Source organism: Sceloporus occidentalis, unplaced genomic scaffold, assembly GCF_023333645.1.
Source record: "Sceloporus occidentalis isolate IW3139 unplaced genomic scaffold, rSceOcc1.0.p SCAF_471, whole genome shotgun sequence".
In the NCBI taxonomy this organism is placed as follows: Eukaryota; Metazoa; Chordata; class Lepidosauria; order Squamata; family Phrynosomatidae; genus Sceloporus; species Sceloporus occidentalis.
In genome coordinates, this window is record NW_028317451.1 from 192,835 (window position 1) to 212,096 (window position 19,262).

Sequence of the window (19,262 nt, forward strand, 5' to 3'; positions counted from 1 at the left end):
GCAAACATTGGCATTCATTACCACTGAACGTCACTCTCTTCCTTATTTTTTAGGTCTTATTATTGGAATTAGAGGGATTGGCACCGAAGGGAAGTTTATTCCAAAGGAGGAGAAGAGACCGGAATCTAACACTAGAGGGTCAGAGACTGAGATGGAATGGAAGGAAGTTTTACTTTACTGAGAGGGTGGGAGATACGTGGAGCAGCCTCCCAGCAGAGATGGTAGAGGGTAATACAGTGAGGGGGTTAAACATGCATGGGATAGACATACGGCTCCTGAATCTAAGACGAGACCAACGACTGATTAAGGTTTGAGTCTTTACAGCAGGAGAAATGGGGCAACTAGACGGGGGCCGGATGGGGCCTATCTGCTGGCAGGTTGTGTGTTATATGTTATGAACTAGTACCCAGGAGTAGTCACCCTGGGCAGTCGTCCCCCAGCAAGCCCCACAGGGCAGAACAGGGCCAATCTACCCCTGGAAGGGTTAATATTTCTGTGAATATATAGTTTTACAAATAAACGCATTAATAGAGAAAATTAATCCGCATCACAGAAAGACTCAATTAACAGAAAAGAAATAATCGTATTAAGTTTGCATGTTGGCGGCCGTCAGATCCGCCGCTCGGCAGCACTCAGAATAATAGGTTTCCGTCGTGTTTATTGATTGCTCTGCGGGAAGCCTAAAACCGTCGCTTTTCGTAAAAGGCTTTCGTGGCAAAAGTGAGTTTAATCCCCGCGTGAGGCGAACGCCTGCGACCCGAACCCGGGCTGAGCGGCCGCTACACGGGCAACGCAGGAATTACAACGGCAAACGGTTCTCAAAAGGAAAAAAAATGCGTTTTTAATAAAAAAAAGAACTATTGGACTTCACTGAAATCTGCATCTGTGCCACAGGGGTTAATACAGAGGCTGAGCGATGTAGCTTTTAAAAAATGTTGATTTAAAAAACCCTTTATTGGATATTGTGGCCAATATGAACAGACCCTCGCTTCATGCTTAGAGGTTAAAGGCAACAATATATAAATAGGAATAAAGTAGATTTTATTTTATGCAATTATAAATGTAGGAGGGTCCTTTGTGTCTGTTTTGCCCCAGGAGTGCTAGATAAGTGGAGCAGCCCCCCAGCGGAAGTGGTAGCGGGTAATACAGTGAGGGTATTAAACATGCATGGGACAGACATCCGGCTCCTGAATCTAAGAGGAGACCAACGACTGATTAAGGTTTGAGTCTTTACAGCAGGAAAAACCAGATGGGCCGGAAGGGGCCGATCTGCCGGCAGGTTCTATACGTCGTCTGTTCTTATTTGGTATCAATTAGCCAATTAGTCTCCTGCATGGATAATCATTTAGAAAGCCGGAGGCCGCAGCGCGAGACTCTTCCTATCGCAGTCTAATGAGACGCCCCATCATTTACAGAGATAACAGCCGTTATTAGACGCCACAAAAACACATCTTTCTGGAAAAACCACAAAAGTCCAGAATAGGGAATTTCCAAAGCTGTTTGCCTTCATTAGGCTTTTATTGGTGTTTATTGTCTTTATTATATAGAGGGTATCAGAGACGGTAATTTTAATATCAATCAGTGACCCCCGTGAAACCCCCCCAGGGAGCCATCGTCCCCCACATAGAGAGAGCGTTTTAAAGCGTGGCGGACCCTCGGCTGCACAGAAGGCTGCGTTGTGTTCGGTGCTTTTATCCTGTACTGGAAAAAAAATGATATTCACGGGGATTGTGTGTTTTTTGCATTATACTATTTTTTGCTTCGTCTCCGTGGGCGTAATGTTTCAGCCTGAAAAGCCTGAAAAGCCGTGGTTTTTTTCCCCTAAATCACCTTCCTTCCTTTTTGTAAACCAAATATTTACGTTTAAAAGTCTAACATAGAATGTGGTTTCTACAAATAAACAAACACTCGTCTTAATTCTGCACATTCTTAAAAAAGATATAAATAATATAAATACTTATATATTTACATACTGTATATATATATATATATATATATTAATGTCTATAACACCATATACTGTGTATATATATATATAAATGTCTATAACATATACTGTATATATATATATATATTAATGTCTATAACACCATATACTGTGTATATATATATATATATGTCTATAACATATACTGTATATATATATATATTAATGTCTATAACATATACTGTATATATATATATATTAATGTCTATAACACCATATACTATATATATATATTAATGTATATAACACCATATACTGTATATATATATATATTAATGTCTATAACATATACTGTATATATATATATATATTAATGTATATAACACCATATACTGTATATATATATTAATGTCTATAACATATACTGTATATATATATATATATATTAATGTCTATAACACCATATACTGTATATATATATATTAATGTATATAACACCATATACTGTATGTATATATATATAAATGTCTATAACACCATATACTGTATATATATATATATATATATATATATTAATGTCTATAACACTATATACTGTATATATATATATATATATATATATATGTCTATAACACCATATACTATATATATATATATATATATTAATGTCTATAACACCATATACTGTATATATATATATATATATTAATGTCTATAGCATCACAATGGGATAAATGCAGCTCATAGCCAATTAGTAAATTAGTATTTATTTCATTATATTTTAACACCATCGTTTCCAATTGCAAGAAAAAAAGGACAATTCTTTATTTTTTCCAGGTGACTAATGAAATGGTTTCTAAAATAAACATGGGGCATAAGGCTAAGCCAACCCCCTCTCGGCACATTTTACTATTTGTATAGCAGAGGGTGGGAAAGCATCTGCCCCCCTCTGTTTGATTGCACGTAAACATTTACTATTACCCCCGGGGTAGATGCGCCCAGCGCCCACCTGATGGCACAATCATGTTGCGTGTCGTGGGGCGTTTTCAGCTGCCGCCGGCCGCACGGTGCAGCACACAGTGTGCGTCCGGAGTGGCAATCGGGTGCTATTGGCCAGCGGCCCACCGAGCATTTGCCCAACGTCCCATATAGCCACTCCAGGCCTGCCTACACCTGCCACCTGGCCTCTGTGGCTTAGACAGAGTATATTAACAGGGCTTTGACTGGTTATTAGGAGTGCTATTCTAGATTGTAAGCTCTTCTGGGCAGAGCCCTCCTCGCCTTTTGTTTCTGTAAGTCTAAATTCTTATGTTACCCACCGCTTGTTATGTACAGCGCTGCAGAATATGATGGCGCTATAAGAACAATGAATAATAATACGAAGCCGAGCCTTTATAGTACTCGCGGTATGGTAAAGACAAGCGGCAGAGCTTACAATCTACGGGTTCAAACAGCGACGCTCTCTCATAGGATACATTAGTCACTTATTTCTTTACACGCGTTCTGAGTCCGTGGTGATCGTAGCCGAGGTCAGTGAAATAATTTCTTGCTCCTCCCGCGGGTCGGTCAGTCATTTATCTAAATAACCTCCTGCGCTGGGCGGAAAGCGCCATTCTAGTAAGAGAAATAATTACCGTCGGTTATCGGATTGCTTTGTACTTTGGTATTTACAGCATTTTCACGGTTAATCATTACTACTATGTCAACTTTGCACACCGTCTGATGCCAAGCCGAGCCTGCGCGTGTGTACAGTAACCAGAGACACGCCAAACACACGCAAACATGCAAGCGTTTCTCTGCTATGATGTCATCCGGACCCCCCCCCCCCCGTGTCAGGATAACGCCAGCTTTTAATGCAGCAGGACCTGGGCCGGTACTATGGAAATCTTTACACATTGCCGCATTACGTTTGTATTCTTAGTAACAGTTGCCAGCCGGTGAGACGTTTTCGGCTACAATGTTTCCGGCACACAGATCGCTCGTGATCCTCTCGCTGCGGGCACTGAAACGGTTAAACGCGTAGGTCACGTGTCAAAGCAGGTGCAGCTACACAATCTGATCACCAAAACGGTGCCACCTTTCCAGTTTATTACACTAAGGGGACGCGCTGCAAAGCAGAGCAACTTAAAAAAAAAAAAAGCCAAAGATATTCAGATTCCATTGATATTGTCTTAAATGAGTCACCTGTATTCAAGCAGGGATTTGTAACGGGCGCTCGACCCAAAGGTAGGGTCAGAATCTGCAAATATGCACAAAAATATACAGAAAGGGGGGGGCGCAGGGTGAGAGAGCCCTCCGGGGAGTCTCACTGTGTTAAGGGGCAGTGCCGGCCCACAGATCTCAGGTAAGCATTGATGCGACGCGGCATTCATCACACTTGGGGTCTGTCGACACAGTGTGGATTATACATTATCTACAATATACGGCCATACAGTGTGACCGAACCCCGATATTTACCCCTCAGATTTCAGTACGAGCCGGGCGAGCGCTGATCTCTCGCTCCGGTTACCTCTCACTCTCCGCTAGGTGTCAGCTCTGGATATCCAGGCAGTGCCAGGCGAGGACAGCCGAGTAATAAACTACTATTCACGATTTAACGCGAGTCCCGTCACTGCGATGAGCTTCTGCTAGTCATAAACTCCGTGACTTGGGATAAATGGGCCGTACAGAATCGCAGCGCTCCGTCTCCGAAGTCTCCTCGTTAGTAAATCTCCCTCGCCGGCTTCTTCTCCAATTGATGCGACAAAGTCTTTAGAAGGATCCAGCAGCACTAAAGCGTTTAAATGGAATGGATATACCATATATACTCTTATTTCACCCAAAATACTCCTTTAAAGGGATATTAATAGTTAACAATGGGAATAATGGAACACTAGAATGTAACGAGAGGAGAGGGGGGTGATAATATCCCTTTGTACCCCAGTCCCTTTAAAAATGTAACCCCATGGAACGGATCATTAAAGGGGTGGGGGTGCGGACGGCTCGGTGTCACTGCACTGCACCGCACACACCAGGGGGAAAGGCATCTTTGGACACCAAAGGGTTTTGGCTGAGGGTGCTGAGAGTTGTAGTTAAAGCAGGAATCACTATTGCAGCTTCTATTTTAACCCCCCCCCCCCCCGTATCACATTTAACGTGGTTTGCACTCAGTTATTATAAATAAAGAGATGCTCCGATGCACCAGCCATCAGAGCGAGGCACTCGGCATATACCGTCTCTCCTATAATAGGAATTGCACCGAGCCGGCTGTTTCCGTGTGAAGGAGTATCGTGCCTGCTACATGCAAATACTTCCTCGCTCGCTATTTCCCTGAATTCCTCCCGGATTATTCAGTCACCCGACCTAAAAAAAAAAAAAAAAAAAATAATAAATAAATAAATAAATAAATAAAGGTTTTCGCTTCCAGATCCGGCAGTAAAAATGCTGGTTTAACGCGTGGATTCCGGTGCATGCGCCTGCATGTAATCCTGGGTTTTGGCCTCTGGTTAGGCATGATGGGAGTTGGAGTCGGCCCCTTATAATACAGTATTGCTGCACAAAGGGTCATGTTTTTTTTAGACTGTAAAAGCAGGAGCGGGGCCCCTAGGAGCCGATCATTCTTCCCAGGAGCTTTGTATGAAAAGCGCCGTAAGGCTAGATTGTAAGCTCACTGGCCAGGTCCTCACGCCCTGTTGTATCTGTCTGTGTAAATGTATCTTTGTAAGATATTTGTTAACCCCCCATTTAAACCGTACGGCGCTACAGACCGTGTTAGCGCTTAACGTTTACAAAGGCAAAGTAGAAAAGGAGCAATCGCCATGGAAACCACTGGAATGTTTCTGCGGAGTCCTCCCTATGCAGCAGTTTGGCCCGATATGACTCGTCAAATGTCCCAGGGAAGTGACACAGGAAAGCAGCAGCTTCCTTTTCTCAGGCTCTGGGCCACGGCCTCCCGCTGAGGCTCTATTTTTAGTGGAATTTGATACTTTTGACGAATATTTGACATAAAGTCCCGCAGAGGCTCCAGGCGTTCCCTCCGCTTACTTCCTGGATGATCCTACTGCAAGGGCCAAACCTAGGGCTGGCCGATTAGCCCCGGGGGCCACCAAACCGCAGCGGAGGATGAGGAGTCAGCGCCTTTACAGCCATCAGGAAATCAGAGGCTCTGCATTTAACTCTCCGACCAAAGAGGCTCCGCAGCAGCTGGGGCAGATGTCTCCCGCATGCCAGCCCTATACAGTGCAATAAATAGAAGGGGCTCTACCACTGGCATTATTATGGCTGCCCGGTTTGGGGGGCTGCCAATTACCCCCAGCACCAATGCAGGATGCATAATAATTAATTTAAAACAGCAGCTGGTTATTACCGGGTAGTTATTATACAAACTACTGAATGGGGGGTAGTTTTTGGCCTCTATTTCTTCTTTACAGACTTTTACACTTTGGGGGCTCCTGTGCACCCCCAATATACCCCATTAACCCCTTACAGTCGGAGCCGCCTCCCTATCATGACACCATTTGCTGGGCTGTTACGGCCCCGGCTGCCTGCGGTGCAAGCGGGGCCCTGCAGGCCGGGTAGGGAGGGCGCATGGAGGGATGCTCCAGCAACCGGGGCCACGCACAGCGCCCGCAGCCGCCGCCGACACCACTTGACGCATTGCAGGTATAGCGCGACCAATGACAGCGCGCGGCTCTTCCGGGCAACCATTGCAGGGTCCGGCCAGCCAATCAGAGCGCCCCTCACAAATGCATGCCGAGGACTTCCCAGCGCCAACCAAGCAACGGGTTTGTGTGCACCAGTAGAAGCCTGGTAGGCGTGTAACCCTCCGCGCTGGAATATAGTCCCTGTGTGATGTGCCTGGAGAGGAGGAGGCCTGAAATCCCTGCCCAGCATCTGTCCCACTGCAGCAGTGACGCCGCGCACTGCAACCACCCCACCGGGGGCATCATCAACAATTAACCCTTTATATATATAGAGTTTTCTTTAACTCAAATTCTTTTTTCTTGTTTTAAGGTAAAAATAATATTACAAGCTTTTGATGTGAAAATTTCAAACTGAGTTATTATAACTTTATTTCTAATATTAAATAGTGTTTTTTTAATTCTTTATTTAGTTAGAAAATCCACGTTAGTGAGTTGCAAAAAAATATAATATAAATGCACTTCGTGGGACTTTTTTATTATTATTACCAATTTATTATTATTTATATTATTAGTAATTTATTTTATTTATATTATTAGTAATTTATTATAATTATTTATATTATTAGTAATTTATTTTATTTATATTATTATTAATTTATTATTATTATGAATTATTATTTTTCTTGGTTTTTTTTATCCCTTTTAGGCACAAATGGATCTCATGAGCCCGGACAATAAATCCAGCAGCGGCTTCCACAAACAGGACGGGGCATTTAAATAAAATAATAATAATGATTGGTTATTTTGGTTGCGCAGCTGCAGAACCTCTTGGCGAGCGGATATCGATTGCTCATTAAATTCTCATATGTTTTAAGAAGCTTAAAGAAGGAACAGGCTTGGGATACGGGGTCCCAGAAGGAGCTGGTTGCAGAGCTGACACTCATGGGGGGGTGTCACTAAAAAATGACTTTGCGATTCTGTTCTGTGAATAGTTTTTTGTGCGTTCATCGATGATGTCATTGCGCATGTTCTGACCGTCTCGTGAAGTTATCCCGTCGCTGCCCCTCTCCGCTCGGATCAGCGGGTCAGGTCAATTCCGTGTAATCATGCAAAGAGTTAACCGGTAACTACGGTAACCGCGTGTGGCGTTTGGCACCGAGGTGTGTCACGCGTGTTTGTTCTCTGTCGGTATGAGGCTGACGGCTTCGGCCGGCCTCCATGCAGCAACCGTTCCATTGTACAGCGCTGCGGAATATGATGGCGCCATATAAACCTACTAAATAATAATGGCCGCCAGCGACGGGCCTGGCTACGGGTATCGCGAAGCGGCGGCTAATGAACTCTCTCGATCCGGCCCGGGGGCCCGACACTGAAAGGGTTAATAAAGTACGGTTGTTTTCATTGTTCGGGGGGATGAAATCCGCTGTTTATCGGTTCCGTCCCCCGTGACTAGAACGTGTCTGCAGCCCGTTACTCCCAGGGGTGCAGCCCGTTACTCCCAGACCTGCAGGCGTTACTCCCAGGGGTGCAGCGTTACCTGTTTTGCAGGCGGGGGGGGCAGGAGACGCAGCTTCTGATATTTTGCTTTTTAAGGCGTTTTCCTTCCAGTTTTGCTGTCAGTCGGCGGCTCTCGCTGAGGACGATCCTTTAACCATTAATGTAACAGAACCCCCTGGCAGATCGGCCCCCATCCGGCCCCCGTCTAGTCGCCCGTTTCTCCTGCTGTAAAGACTCAAACCTTAATCAGTCTTTAAGGTCTCGTCTTAGATTCAGGAGCCGTATGTCTATCCCATGCATGTTTAATACCCTCGCTGTATTACCCTCTACCACCTCTGCTGGGAGGCTGTTCTACTACTCTCTCAAAACACAATGCATAGTTTACTCACCTGGCCCGTAGAGTAAGTCCGGTACTTATATATATATATATATGATGTTTAATATTTTTATATACATATCAGATTCTCTTATAGATTCAATATGAAGTTCAGTCTACAGAGGTTATCATTTGCTGATTCGTATAGCGCCGTCATATTCCACGGCGCTGTACAGCAGGGTTACAATTAGGATCCACCAGGATGGCCCTAAAAATCTGCGTCCCCGGAAATCCGTGACACGCGGCGGCCCACGGAGCTGTGATGGACGGATAGCAGGACGGGCGGCTGTGACGGATAGGGAAGGCATGATTGGAGTGGGAGTCGGGCGAAGCCAATTCCTCTGCCGGGCACCGGGAACTCCCATTCCCATCACACCTCCCCTATCCGTCACAGCGACCTCTGGCACATCCACAGACTGCATCTCCCACAAGGCTCGGCTGGCATACTGGGAGTGGTAGTCTGCCGTGGCTGAGCTGCCCCGGGATCCGCCGCAAATACTGACAAAAAACAAGCGTCTGATCCGAGCAAAAACACCGCAGACGAGGATCCTTCCCAAATCGACCCGTACGTGTCACGTGACTGTTAACCCTTCTGACGCCGCTCTGGCAGCTGCCAATAAGCGGATGGATTGGCTTCGGTGTTTGCCGTTATCTGGCGGGTTTTCCGATGGCGGCCGAAGCATTTTATTTACAAAGTCATATAAGAAGAAAAAAAACGATCGCCGGCCGTCAGACGCGGCTCCGGGGGGGTGGGGGGTGCTGCAGATCCATCGTTTAACCAGCTCACTGTGCAGAGGATCGGAGACGGACGGCCGTGAGCAGATAACGCGGGCAGAAGAGCTGTCAATCGCTTTATCCTAATAGAATCCCGCCGCCTATCACTCTAAGCCGCGTCGAGCGGATGGATACACTTTCTATTATTGTTTCCAAACTGGATACATAGTTTCTGTTTATTAATAAAACATGGGGCGGCCTGAAACCGTACGCCGGGTCCGTGTAACGCGGCACTCACACGGTAACCCTAGAGGACTCCGGCGTGACCCTCCTCCCCAAATCCGGCACCCGATCTGCCCCCGAGCGACATCTGCCTTGCGCAGGCTTTAGGAGACGGCGCGGGGTACAAGACGGGGGTCCGTGAATGTATCAGGGGGCAGCGGGAGGAATTAACCCCGTGTTGTTCAGAAGGTAGTGTGTCTGACTCCTGAGCAGCGGTTACGGCCCCCGCAAGTCGCCTCTCCTAATGCCCCACGTCACACCCCAGCCTTTCTCTGCACCAAACCGGACGGAGACGTCAGAGCCGCAGCCCCAGCGGCCAAGGCATCTCCCCGGGGTGTAGCCACACGAGGCCTCTCCTTACTGCATCTCTTTAACCCCTGAGATCAGGACATGGGGGGGATTCTGAGCAGGAGACTGCAGTGACCCAAACACATGGCGGGGGGGGGCAGATGGGTACCCCCCCGGGCACCCTGCTTCTGCTGCATGTCAGGGGTCAGTGTGCCCCACCTAATCGAAGTGCAGGCGGACAGGGAGCTGCTGCTTTTACACAGGTGACACGGTGCTTAGTGAGGCACTTGTGTGAATGCAGAGCTCCGAGGGGCCACAGCCTGAGGCCTCCTCGATACTGGGCGGCACGTCAGACGCTCTTTGGTGCGGGGCTCTCCGGGATATTCTGCAGCGGCTGCCCCCAGATACCCCACACGTTGCCCCCCCAAACAGCCCCTGATAAACTGCGAGAATGAAAGCAGGAGGAGTGGTCGGATTGCCGCGGGGCGGGGTCATACTGAAGGATTGTGGGCGTGTCTGTGATGGCTGATGGGCGTGGTATTCCGCCGCAGTCCCGGCTCCCAGGCCGTTGGCGGAGGGATACGCGATTATAAATTGTTGTGGCTGCGGTTCCCACCCCCAGCACTCTGTGGAGCTCCGCTTGCAGAACAGGTCGCATTGATCCTGCACAGCGTGCCCGGCCTCCCTGCTGCTGACCTCGCCACACAGCCATGGTAGGTAGCCTGGGCACTGCCCGGGGACTTGCCGCCGTCCCTTAAGCTCCAGAGATTTCGGTTATTCACGGGCGGGCAGGGGCGCGGGACTTCCGGTCAGTTTCTCGCCGCTGTGTCACATTCTGTTTTCCCGAGCCGCGGTCTCTTTGATATCTCAGTTCATCGCTGTATGTACGAAGTGTCAGGGACCTGAGCGTGAGAGAGAGCGCGCTCTGCGCGGGTGGGGGCGTGTCCGCGCTGTGAGGCAGAGCGGGCAGGGGGTGGAGTTGCCCCGTTGCGCGCGCCCAGGTGTTCTGTTCCCGCTGCGCGGGCACGTCATGGAATTTGTGGGGCAGGTGGGGTCACAAGGGCGGGGACATTAGCCGATATCGGGGGCCTGGAAATACCGCTGAGTCGCCTCTGACGGGTTAGCCTTTCATCGTGGGGTGTAGATGGTATGACTGGCGCTGATACCCCTGCTGGGGCAGTCTGTAGGGGGCTGTTGGTGTAGCTGGCACGAAGATCTGTCCAGTGAGATGCAGTGAGCCAGGTGTTGCTGCAGAGCCTCTTGTGGTGGTTTGCTGCACCCTTTCTGCTCCGAGAGGTTCTGCAGCAGCGCAGAGCGAGGGTATTACTGCCCCTAATAGTCTTAGCTGGGCGAAGGGGGCTGTGCTGTTGGCTGTTATTTTATTGCCCTGCGGGTTCAGGAATTGGGCATTAATCTTCCTTCCTCGTGTGACCCTCCCAGCTGCACCCTGGTGGGCTATTAGCGGCTCTCTGGAGCGGGTATTATAGGCTATGGGGAGGATCGGTGTATCCTGGTTACAGGTGGCTGGTAAACACACGCATGTCGGCTTATTGGCCACACGCCTGCCACGTGAGGTGTCCCACGCCGTGTATACTGCAGGCTTAACCCTGTGCTGTCCTCAAAATACGTTCTGTAATATGGCAGCCAATAAGCAGCAGGGGTAACTGCTTTGACGTGATTGGCCGGGCTTATCTGGAACCTGATATTCAGCCTTTATGCCCCATACCTTGGGGGCTGTTGGTCTCCTTTAGAGGATGCAGAATTCTAACCCTATTGCACCGATACTTCTGATGGAAAATACCCCCTGGTTGGAGGGCTTTCCATGCCCCTTTAGGGAAAGATAAATGCAGTGACGCCCCCAGGGGGCCGGTAGTCTGCCCCGTATTTAAAGGTCCCGATGCTCTGGGGCGTCATCTGTGCCGAGGCGTGATATAAGGACAAAGATTTCATTCAAACGTCCCTCTGAAGTTAAGACGGCCGTAAACCCCCCCTGAAACCGTCTGACATCCTAACTCTTTTCTGTTTGTTTATAGGCTGATCAACTAACTGAAGAACAGATCGCAGGTGAGCCGCTTCTCATTGGCCGATTCTTGACCCCGTTAAACTCGGTGGGCATTTAAATGTGATGTCTGCGGCTGATAATTGGGCGATTTGTCATTTGGATGGAGTAGCGTTTGTTTGGAATGACATCATACCTGCAGGCATACTTCCTGTTAACCCCTTTTTTTACGGTGGCCATGATTAATGCGCTCCCTCGAAATATGAAAGAGCCTCTTCCGAGTAAAATGTTGGGATGGCCGGATACGCGGATGCCCTGTCGCCCCGGGGCGGTCACTGAGCTCTCTGCTGGGCTTCGTGGTGTTTAACATGCGCGTCTTTCAACAGAATTCAAGGAGGCCTTCTCCTTATTTGACAAAGACGGCGATGGCACCATCACGACTAAAGAGCTGGGGACGGTGATGAGGTCCCTCGGCCAGAACCCCACGGAGGCCGAGCTGCAGGACATGATCAACGAAGTAGACGCTGATGGTAAGGAGAGACCGCCGGCGGCTTTACAGACCCGCGGATTGCCGGGCAGGATACTGGCCCACTCGTCATAACCGCTGCCTGGCGCCAGACTCCTATACAGATGGAGGGGCCGGAGCGTGCCGCAGATCCTGCCGGGCCGGGCTGACTGCCATCGCTTGGCGTTTTACCTGTAAAGCCTGACCCAGCGACACGCGAACCTCACTTGGCTTCTCTTTCAGGCAACGGCACCATTGACTTCCCCGAATTCCTGACCATGATGGCAAGAAAAATGAAAGACACAGACAGCGAGGAGGAGATCCGCGAAGCTTTCAGAGTCTTTGATAAGGTACAGAGCGCCCAGAGTCCCCTTTAGCTTCAGACGGAGGCATTTAGCGGCTTCGCTCCATTATCTGCCCCGGAAGATGCATCGCCCGCTGATCTAGCGATACAAAGTGTCACGGGGGGGGGGCTTGGCGGCAGAGCAGCATGTACGGTGTATGGGAGGGGGCTTCACTGAGTGGCGGGATGGATATTCCTGCCCCGGCTGGGCATTGAGCAGAGTCTGATGTGCCGTCTCTTTCGTTTTCACAGGATGGTAACGGGTACATCAGCGCGGCCGAGCTCCGCCACGTAATGACTAATCTAGGGGAAAAGCTAACGGACGAGGAAGTAGATGAAATGATCAGGGAAGCCGATATAGATGGCGACGGGCAGGTCAATTACGAAGGTGAGTAGTCTGCGCGCTTCCGCGGCGCCCGGAAAGTGTTTACCGCTTGATGTCTCGTTCCCGGCGTGCTGCGTAGTGGATTTTGGCGACACCAGCATAGCGGCAGAACTCCCCTCGCTCCCGCTGACCACCCTAACCTGCCAAATGCAGTGACCCGAGACCCCCGCCTGGGTTCCTCCTCCGAGCCTCTGATAAATAAAGAGTTAAATATTGGAGGCTCGCAGCACAAATCATATAAGCGGACGTGGCGTGTATCCCAGAGCTGAACTGGTTAACCAGACGCTGGGGGTCAGTTGAGATAGTAAATATTACAAATTCTATGCATTCCATGCTTTGTGTCGTTGCCTTGGTTACTGAGACGAAGTAAACTCTCGGCGGACTCTGTTTGACGTTCTGTTCCTCTGCCGCTTCCTAACGCGGATTATTTTGTTCACAGAATTCGTACAGATGATGACCGCAAAGTGAAGCCTCGTCCGTCCCCCTCTAGAAGAATCAAATTGAATCTTTTACTTACCTCTTGCAAAAATGTTAATTTACTCATTCTGTTTCTGTATAGCAAAACTGAATGTCAACAAATACCTTCTGTCCACAAAAAAAACTGCATGTAATGGTTGGTGGTCCCGTCCCCCCCTCTCCCCTCTTCCAAAAAAAAGATGAGTTTTACAGTATATCGAGTACTCGTACTCCCTTAACAACGAGGAAGCACTTAGTGGACTCCTTAAGCTCCATTTGCTAATGATTAACCCCGTTTGGGCTGGCCGCTTTTACATGCATGCAGCTTGACAATTGAGCGCAGTCAGATCTTTGTATTTAAAAACAAGGCAAAAAAAAAATATATAGAATAAAAAAAAAATCCACTTTTGTCGGGTGGGTTCGGTTTGAGTCCGTAGCGTAAATTGTCATCGCTGGTTTTGACGTAAAGTTGGTCGATACCTCGGGGGGGGGTACGCGGCGCGGCGGCTGGGGGGGTGCAAATGTCGAGGAAAGTCCCTGGTGATCTGAACGCTGTGTTTTTACCTTTTTTATTGTTTTTTTTTTCTCTTTATTTTGTACTCGGTGTGCTCCGAAATCTTACCCGAAGATGGCATGTCTTTATTATTGGTTTTAACACTTTGTTTGCCTTGCACTAAAAGCGGAACGGGTGTCGGGCTGTTAGCCGTTCACCAAATTTTTAGAGGATAAAAAAAAACAAAAAAACCTTTCACCGCGGGGAGCATCTTTTGGACTCTCGTGGGTTTTTAAGACTGTACCGGACTTTGAGCCGCCGGAGACCACCTTCGTAGGACGTCGGCGCCGACCGACGCGGCTGCGGGAGAAAGTTCATTCTGTCCATTCCAAGTTGTAAATGCTAGTCATTTTTTTTTTTGTTTGTTTTTTTTTTTTCTTTCTCAATAAAAGACCATTAACATTTTTGTTGTAAACACTTTAATTTATTCATCCATGTACAGATTGCTTTTCATCGCTTTACTCGTTACCGCGGAAACCGGCCGTGTTCTTTATTCCGTCCCCCTTTTCGTTAAGCGGATCGGTCGGCTCTTTATCGCTGGACTGGCTGTGTGGCTGTAGGATTGTTGGGTGGGATTGGCGGTGTTTGGGGGTCTTCACGGAATTCTTTGTTCTCGGTGTCACTTTGTATCTGTATTTATGACGCGTGGCTCGTCGCGGGGGAACCTGCATGCGCGATCTACAGAAACAGGTTGTTGAGCTGTAAATAGGCGTGGCGGGGGATCCTCGCTTTCCTCCGTGCTGCCATCGCACATGTAATAACTTCGCATGTTAAAGCGGCTATTCCGGTTCTGCGAGCTCAGCGGGTCCAGGCTGCCGAGATTTCGTTATTCTGCTATTGCTCGTAATCTGCTCCCCGGGGGGCTCTTCATGATTTAAAGGAGTATTTTTTTGTAAAAAACAAAAACCAAACCGGGGGGCCGCGGTGTGTACTATGTTGGAGTTGCTGCCCCCTTGTGTTGCTATGTGTATGTATTCTGCCCCCTAGGTGCGAAGCGGGGGAGGGGGGGCCGCGTGCTTTCGGGGGGGGGGATTTACCCCTTTTTGTATATTATAACGTTGGAAACGTCAGATTTTGCCTGGAAAGAGTTATTGATTTCGGCACGGGAGGGCGTTTAACCCCTTGCGGTTGTGCCGCTGGCGAGGGGGTGCATGCAGTCTCCGTGGTATTAAGTCGTGGTGGATACGATGTTTATTCCCGCCGTGATGTCGGCTGCTGACCCCGTCCGCTGGGACTCGGGTTTAATAGCGGAATCCCCCCGAATCCCCCCACATGATGCCGGAGTCCTGTGGGCGATGAATGTGTATGATCTGTGTATGTACAGCTCCCGGCGTAACGACACTTCAATAAAAACAGCTTGAAAACGGTGGCCTCGCTCTGCGTGTGATGTACGGCGCGCCGGCGGAGGGGGCCGCAGCGTTATTAGAGGGGTATACGGGGGGGGGGGGGGAATTGATTCACTGCTGAACGCATTAAAAGGCCAAAGAGTTTATGGTGAAAGTGCCCCTCGTGGCATCATGTGACTACACTGGCCCCCAGTTGCACCTTTTACGGGGGGTACTTGTGGCACTTAAAACTTGGAAATCATTGAGCCGTACAGCCTGACTCTGGGGGGGCTGCCGGGGCTGAGCCCCGTATAATGTATGGTTAATATGGGGAGCTTTATTATTTGACGTGCAGTCAGGTCTCTTCCCTTTACACGTAACCCGTGATTATCCTGTAAGGTGTATTTCTCTATCGTGCCCCCCAAGCAGCGCTTTACGGGGGCAACGGCGGGCGAACTGCTGCAGAAATCGGTAAAATAATCCTTGTTTCTGTGTCTGACGCTGGGAATTCGTTAGCTTTGTAATTGCCCCAGGGGCCAGGACTTGCCGGTGACTCCTTCATGCCACGTTGTGCAATTTTAAAGCCCCAAGCAAGTGTGCAGTGCTAAAAAGCTATTCTGGCTTCAAATATGGCGCAGTCACCATGGCAACCAACGGAATGTTCTTCTGTTTGCTCCACATGTAGCGATTTTGGTAGAATCACCCAGGATCATTGCTGCTGACGGCTGCTGGAAAGCTGAGCCTCGCCGGCCCCCGCAGGGCCGCTCCCCACCTCGTACAATACATTATTTGCATCTCGGCTTCTGTATAAACAAGACGACTGCGGATAGAGCCGCGCGGCCCCGGTGTTTGCTGCCGGCTAACAGCACGATCACAGAGAGGAGCCTAGAGAGGACCCAGTCAGGGTGTAAAGGCTGCATTCATTTCAGAAGCCATGCGCCCAGCACTGTGAAATCCATGGACTGTGAGTCCATGCGCGGTACTCAGAGGCTCCAGACGCACCTGGAACGCACTCGCATCGCCTGCTGCTGATACCCCGGCCGCTTCGTCTCTTGCCCCCTGGTCAGAGGTCGAGTTATTTATCGGAAGCTGCCTGATCTTTTAACCAAGTGCCCTTTGAGCTGGAGATAAAGCGTCTTCCGTGTCATTATCGCCCAGTTAGTGAACACGTTACACGGATGGGATTAACACGTCCGCGGTGACCTCCAGGGAGGGCCGGAGACAGACGCAGAGGTCACGCGAGGCTTGTCTTCACATTCCTACAAATTAAAGTCCAGGGTTTGGGGATTTCATCCCCTCGGCTTCCTGCAGACAGAAGCCATCTGTCAGGGATAACGAGCCTCAGGCGGGGGCCGCAGAGTGACACGGGGGGGGGGGGGCTTTTTTCTCATCAATTAGAGTATAACGGTTTTCTGGAACGAAAGGGTCAGCAATTTAACAGCGCCACGGACTATGACAGCGATATATAAATAACAATACATTGTACTGCGCCACAGACTATGACAGCGATATATAAATAATAATGCATTGTACCACGCCACGGACTATGACAGCGATATATAAATAACGCATTGTACTGCGCCACATACTATGACAGCGATATATAAATAACAATACATTGTACTGCGCCACGGACTATGACAGCGATATATAAATAACAATACATTGTACTGCGCCACGGAATATGACAGCGATATATAAATAACGCATTGTACTGCGCCACAGACTATGACAGCGATATATAAATAATAATGCATTGTACCACGCCACAGAATATGACAGCGATATATAAATAACAATACATTGTACTGCGCCACGGAATATGACAGCGATATATAAATAATAACACATTGTACGGCGCCACGGACTATGACAGCGATATATAAATAATAACACATTGTACAGCGCCACTGAATATGAGGCGCTATATAAATTAATAACACCGTGTGCGAGCCGGCCCCCTGCACAATGTATAGTTAAATCAGTGTTACTGCATAGTGTTAGCGTGTGTGAGTCACTGCATGATGTTAGCGTGTGTGTGAGTTTCTGCATGATGTTAGCGTGTGTGAGTCACTGCAGGATGTTAGCGTGTGTGAGTTACTCCATGGTGTTAGCATGTGTGTTACTGCATGGTGTTAGCGTGTGAGTTACTGCATGGTGTTAGCGTGTGTGTGAGTTACTGCATGGTGTTAGCGTGTGTGTGAGTTACTGCATGGTGTTAGCATGTGTGAGTCACTTCATGGTGTTAGCATGTGTGTGTGAGTTACTGCATGGTGTTAGCGTGTGTGTGAGTTACTGCATGGTGTTAGCATGTGTGAGTCACTGCATGGTGTTAGCGTGTGTGTTACTGCATGGTGTTAGCGTGTGAGTCACTGCATGGTGTTAGCGTGTGTGTGAGTTACTCCATGGTGTTAGCGTGTGAGTTACTGCATGGTGTTAGCGTGTGTGTTACTGCATGGTGTTAGCGTGTGTGAGAGTCACTTCATGGTGTTAGCGTGTGTGTGAGTCACTGCATGGTGTTAGCGTTTGTGAGTTAATGCATGGTGTTAGCGTGTGAGTTAATGGTTGGTGTTAGCGTGTGTGAGTCACTGCATGGTGTTAGCGTGTGAGTTACTGCATGGTGCTAGCGTGTGAGTTACTGCATGGTGTTAGCGTGTGTGTGAGTCACCTCATGGTGTTAGTGTGTGTGCCACTGCATGGTGTTAGCGTGTGTGTGTGAGCTACTGCATGGTGTTAGCGTGTGTGAGTTACTGCATGGTGTTAGCGTGTGTGTGTTACTGCATGTGTTAGCATGTGTGTGTTACTGCATGGTGTTAGCGTGTGTGAGTCACTGCATGGTGTTAGCGTGTGTGTTACTGCATGGTGTTAGCGTGTGTGTGTTACTGCATGGTGTTAGCGTGTGTGTTACTGCATGGTGTTAGCGTGTGTGTGAGTCACTGCATGGTGTTAGTGTGTGTGAGTTACTGCATGGTGTTAGCGCGTGTGTATGTTACTGCATGGTGTTAGCATGTGTATGTTACTGCATGGTGTTAGCGTGTGTGTGTTACTGCATGGTGTTAGCGTGTGTGTGTTACTGCATGGTGTTAGCGTGTGTATGTTACTGCATGGTGTTAGCGTGTGTGTTACTGCATGGTGTTAGCGTGTGTGTGTTACTGCATGGTGTTAGCGTGTGTGTTACTGCATGGTGTTAGCGTGTGTGTTACTGCATGGTGTTAGCGTGTGTGAGTCACTGCATGGTCCCCCGCGCTGCGGTTGCGCTCTGTACAGGGTGACGGGAGAATATTTGCCCCGCGGATGTTTCTAGAATCCCGGCAGGGATCCAAATGGTTTCGCGTCTGGAGATTTGCGTGAAAACGTGGCGACTTCATGAAATGGGGCCGGAGGCAGTTTGGATAATTGCCCCACCTGGCCGGGCACTTTGCATACCGACCAGCCTGTAACTGGGAGCCCAGTCCCTCCAGCTGTGCCGGCCCTGATTGGACCGTCATTGGCCCCAAGATTGAAGCCCACAGTAGAAACGCTGGGAGGGCCACACGTCGGGGGCCGGGAAATCCTGAAGGGTGGGCAGAAGAGGCAATAAAGCACCGCCGGGCTTCAAGGGGCTGATGTTGGGGCATTTATGCCGCCGCGGCTCGGGTCGCAGTCTATGCAAATAACGCAGAGCATCGCGTCTCTATTTAAATCTGTTGGCGATGACACCACGCGGGGGGGGCTGACCTGCCCCTAGGAAATGCCCCGGGGAGGGGGGGCAGCTTAACTCTTCGAAAGCCAGAGAGATTTAGCTTCTACTAAACAGCAATGGCTTTGGGGCGGGGGGCAGGATCTCAGCCGTTTGCCCCGTAGCCGCGTTTCTCGGCGCGTCTTTTCCCTGCGCGGCTCCGACTCATTTCTTTTGCCCCAATAATTTCCTGGCTGCCCATTTTGTTTGGTGAGCGGCCCCCGGCGGCCCCCGAATCCTCTGAGCCCGGACCTCTGATACGGAGGAAGCAG

At 49.0% G+C, this 19,262-nt stretch overlaps 1 protein-coding gene across 1 annotated transcript; it reads left to right on the forward strand.

The window, feature by feature from the left end:
* Nucleotides 1–12,165: 12,165 nt before the first annotated feature.
* On the forward strand, nt 12,166–13,406 carry LOC149271718 (calmodulin-1-like). Its single transcript, XM_089507178.1, has 4 exons — nt 12,166–12,235; nt 12,454–12,560; nt 12,806–12,941; nt 13,378–13,406. The coding sequence occupies exons 1-4, from the start codon at nt 12,166–12,168 to the stop codon at nt 13,404–13,406; spliced, it is 342 nt and encodes a 113-aa protein (XP_089363304.1).
* The last annotated feature ends 5,856 nt before the right edge of the window (nt 13,407–19,262 follow it).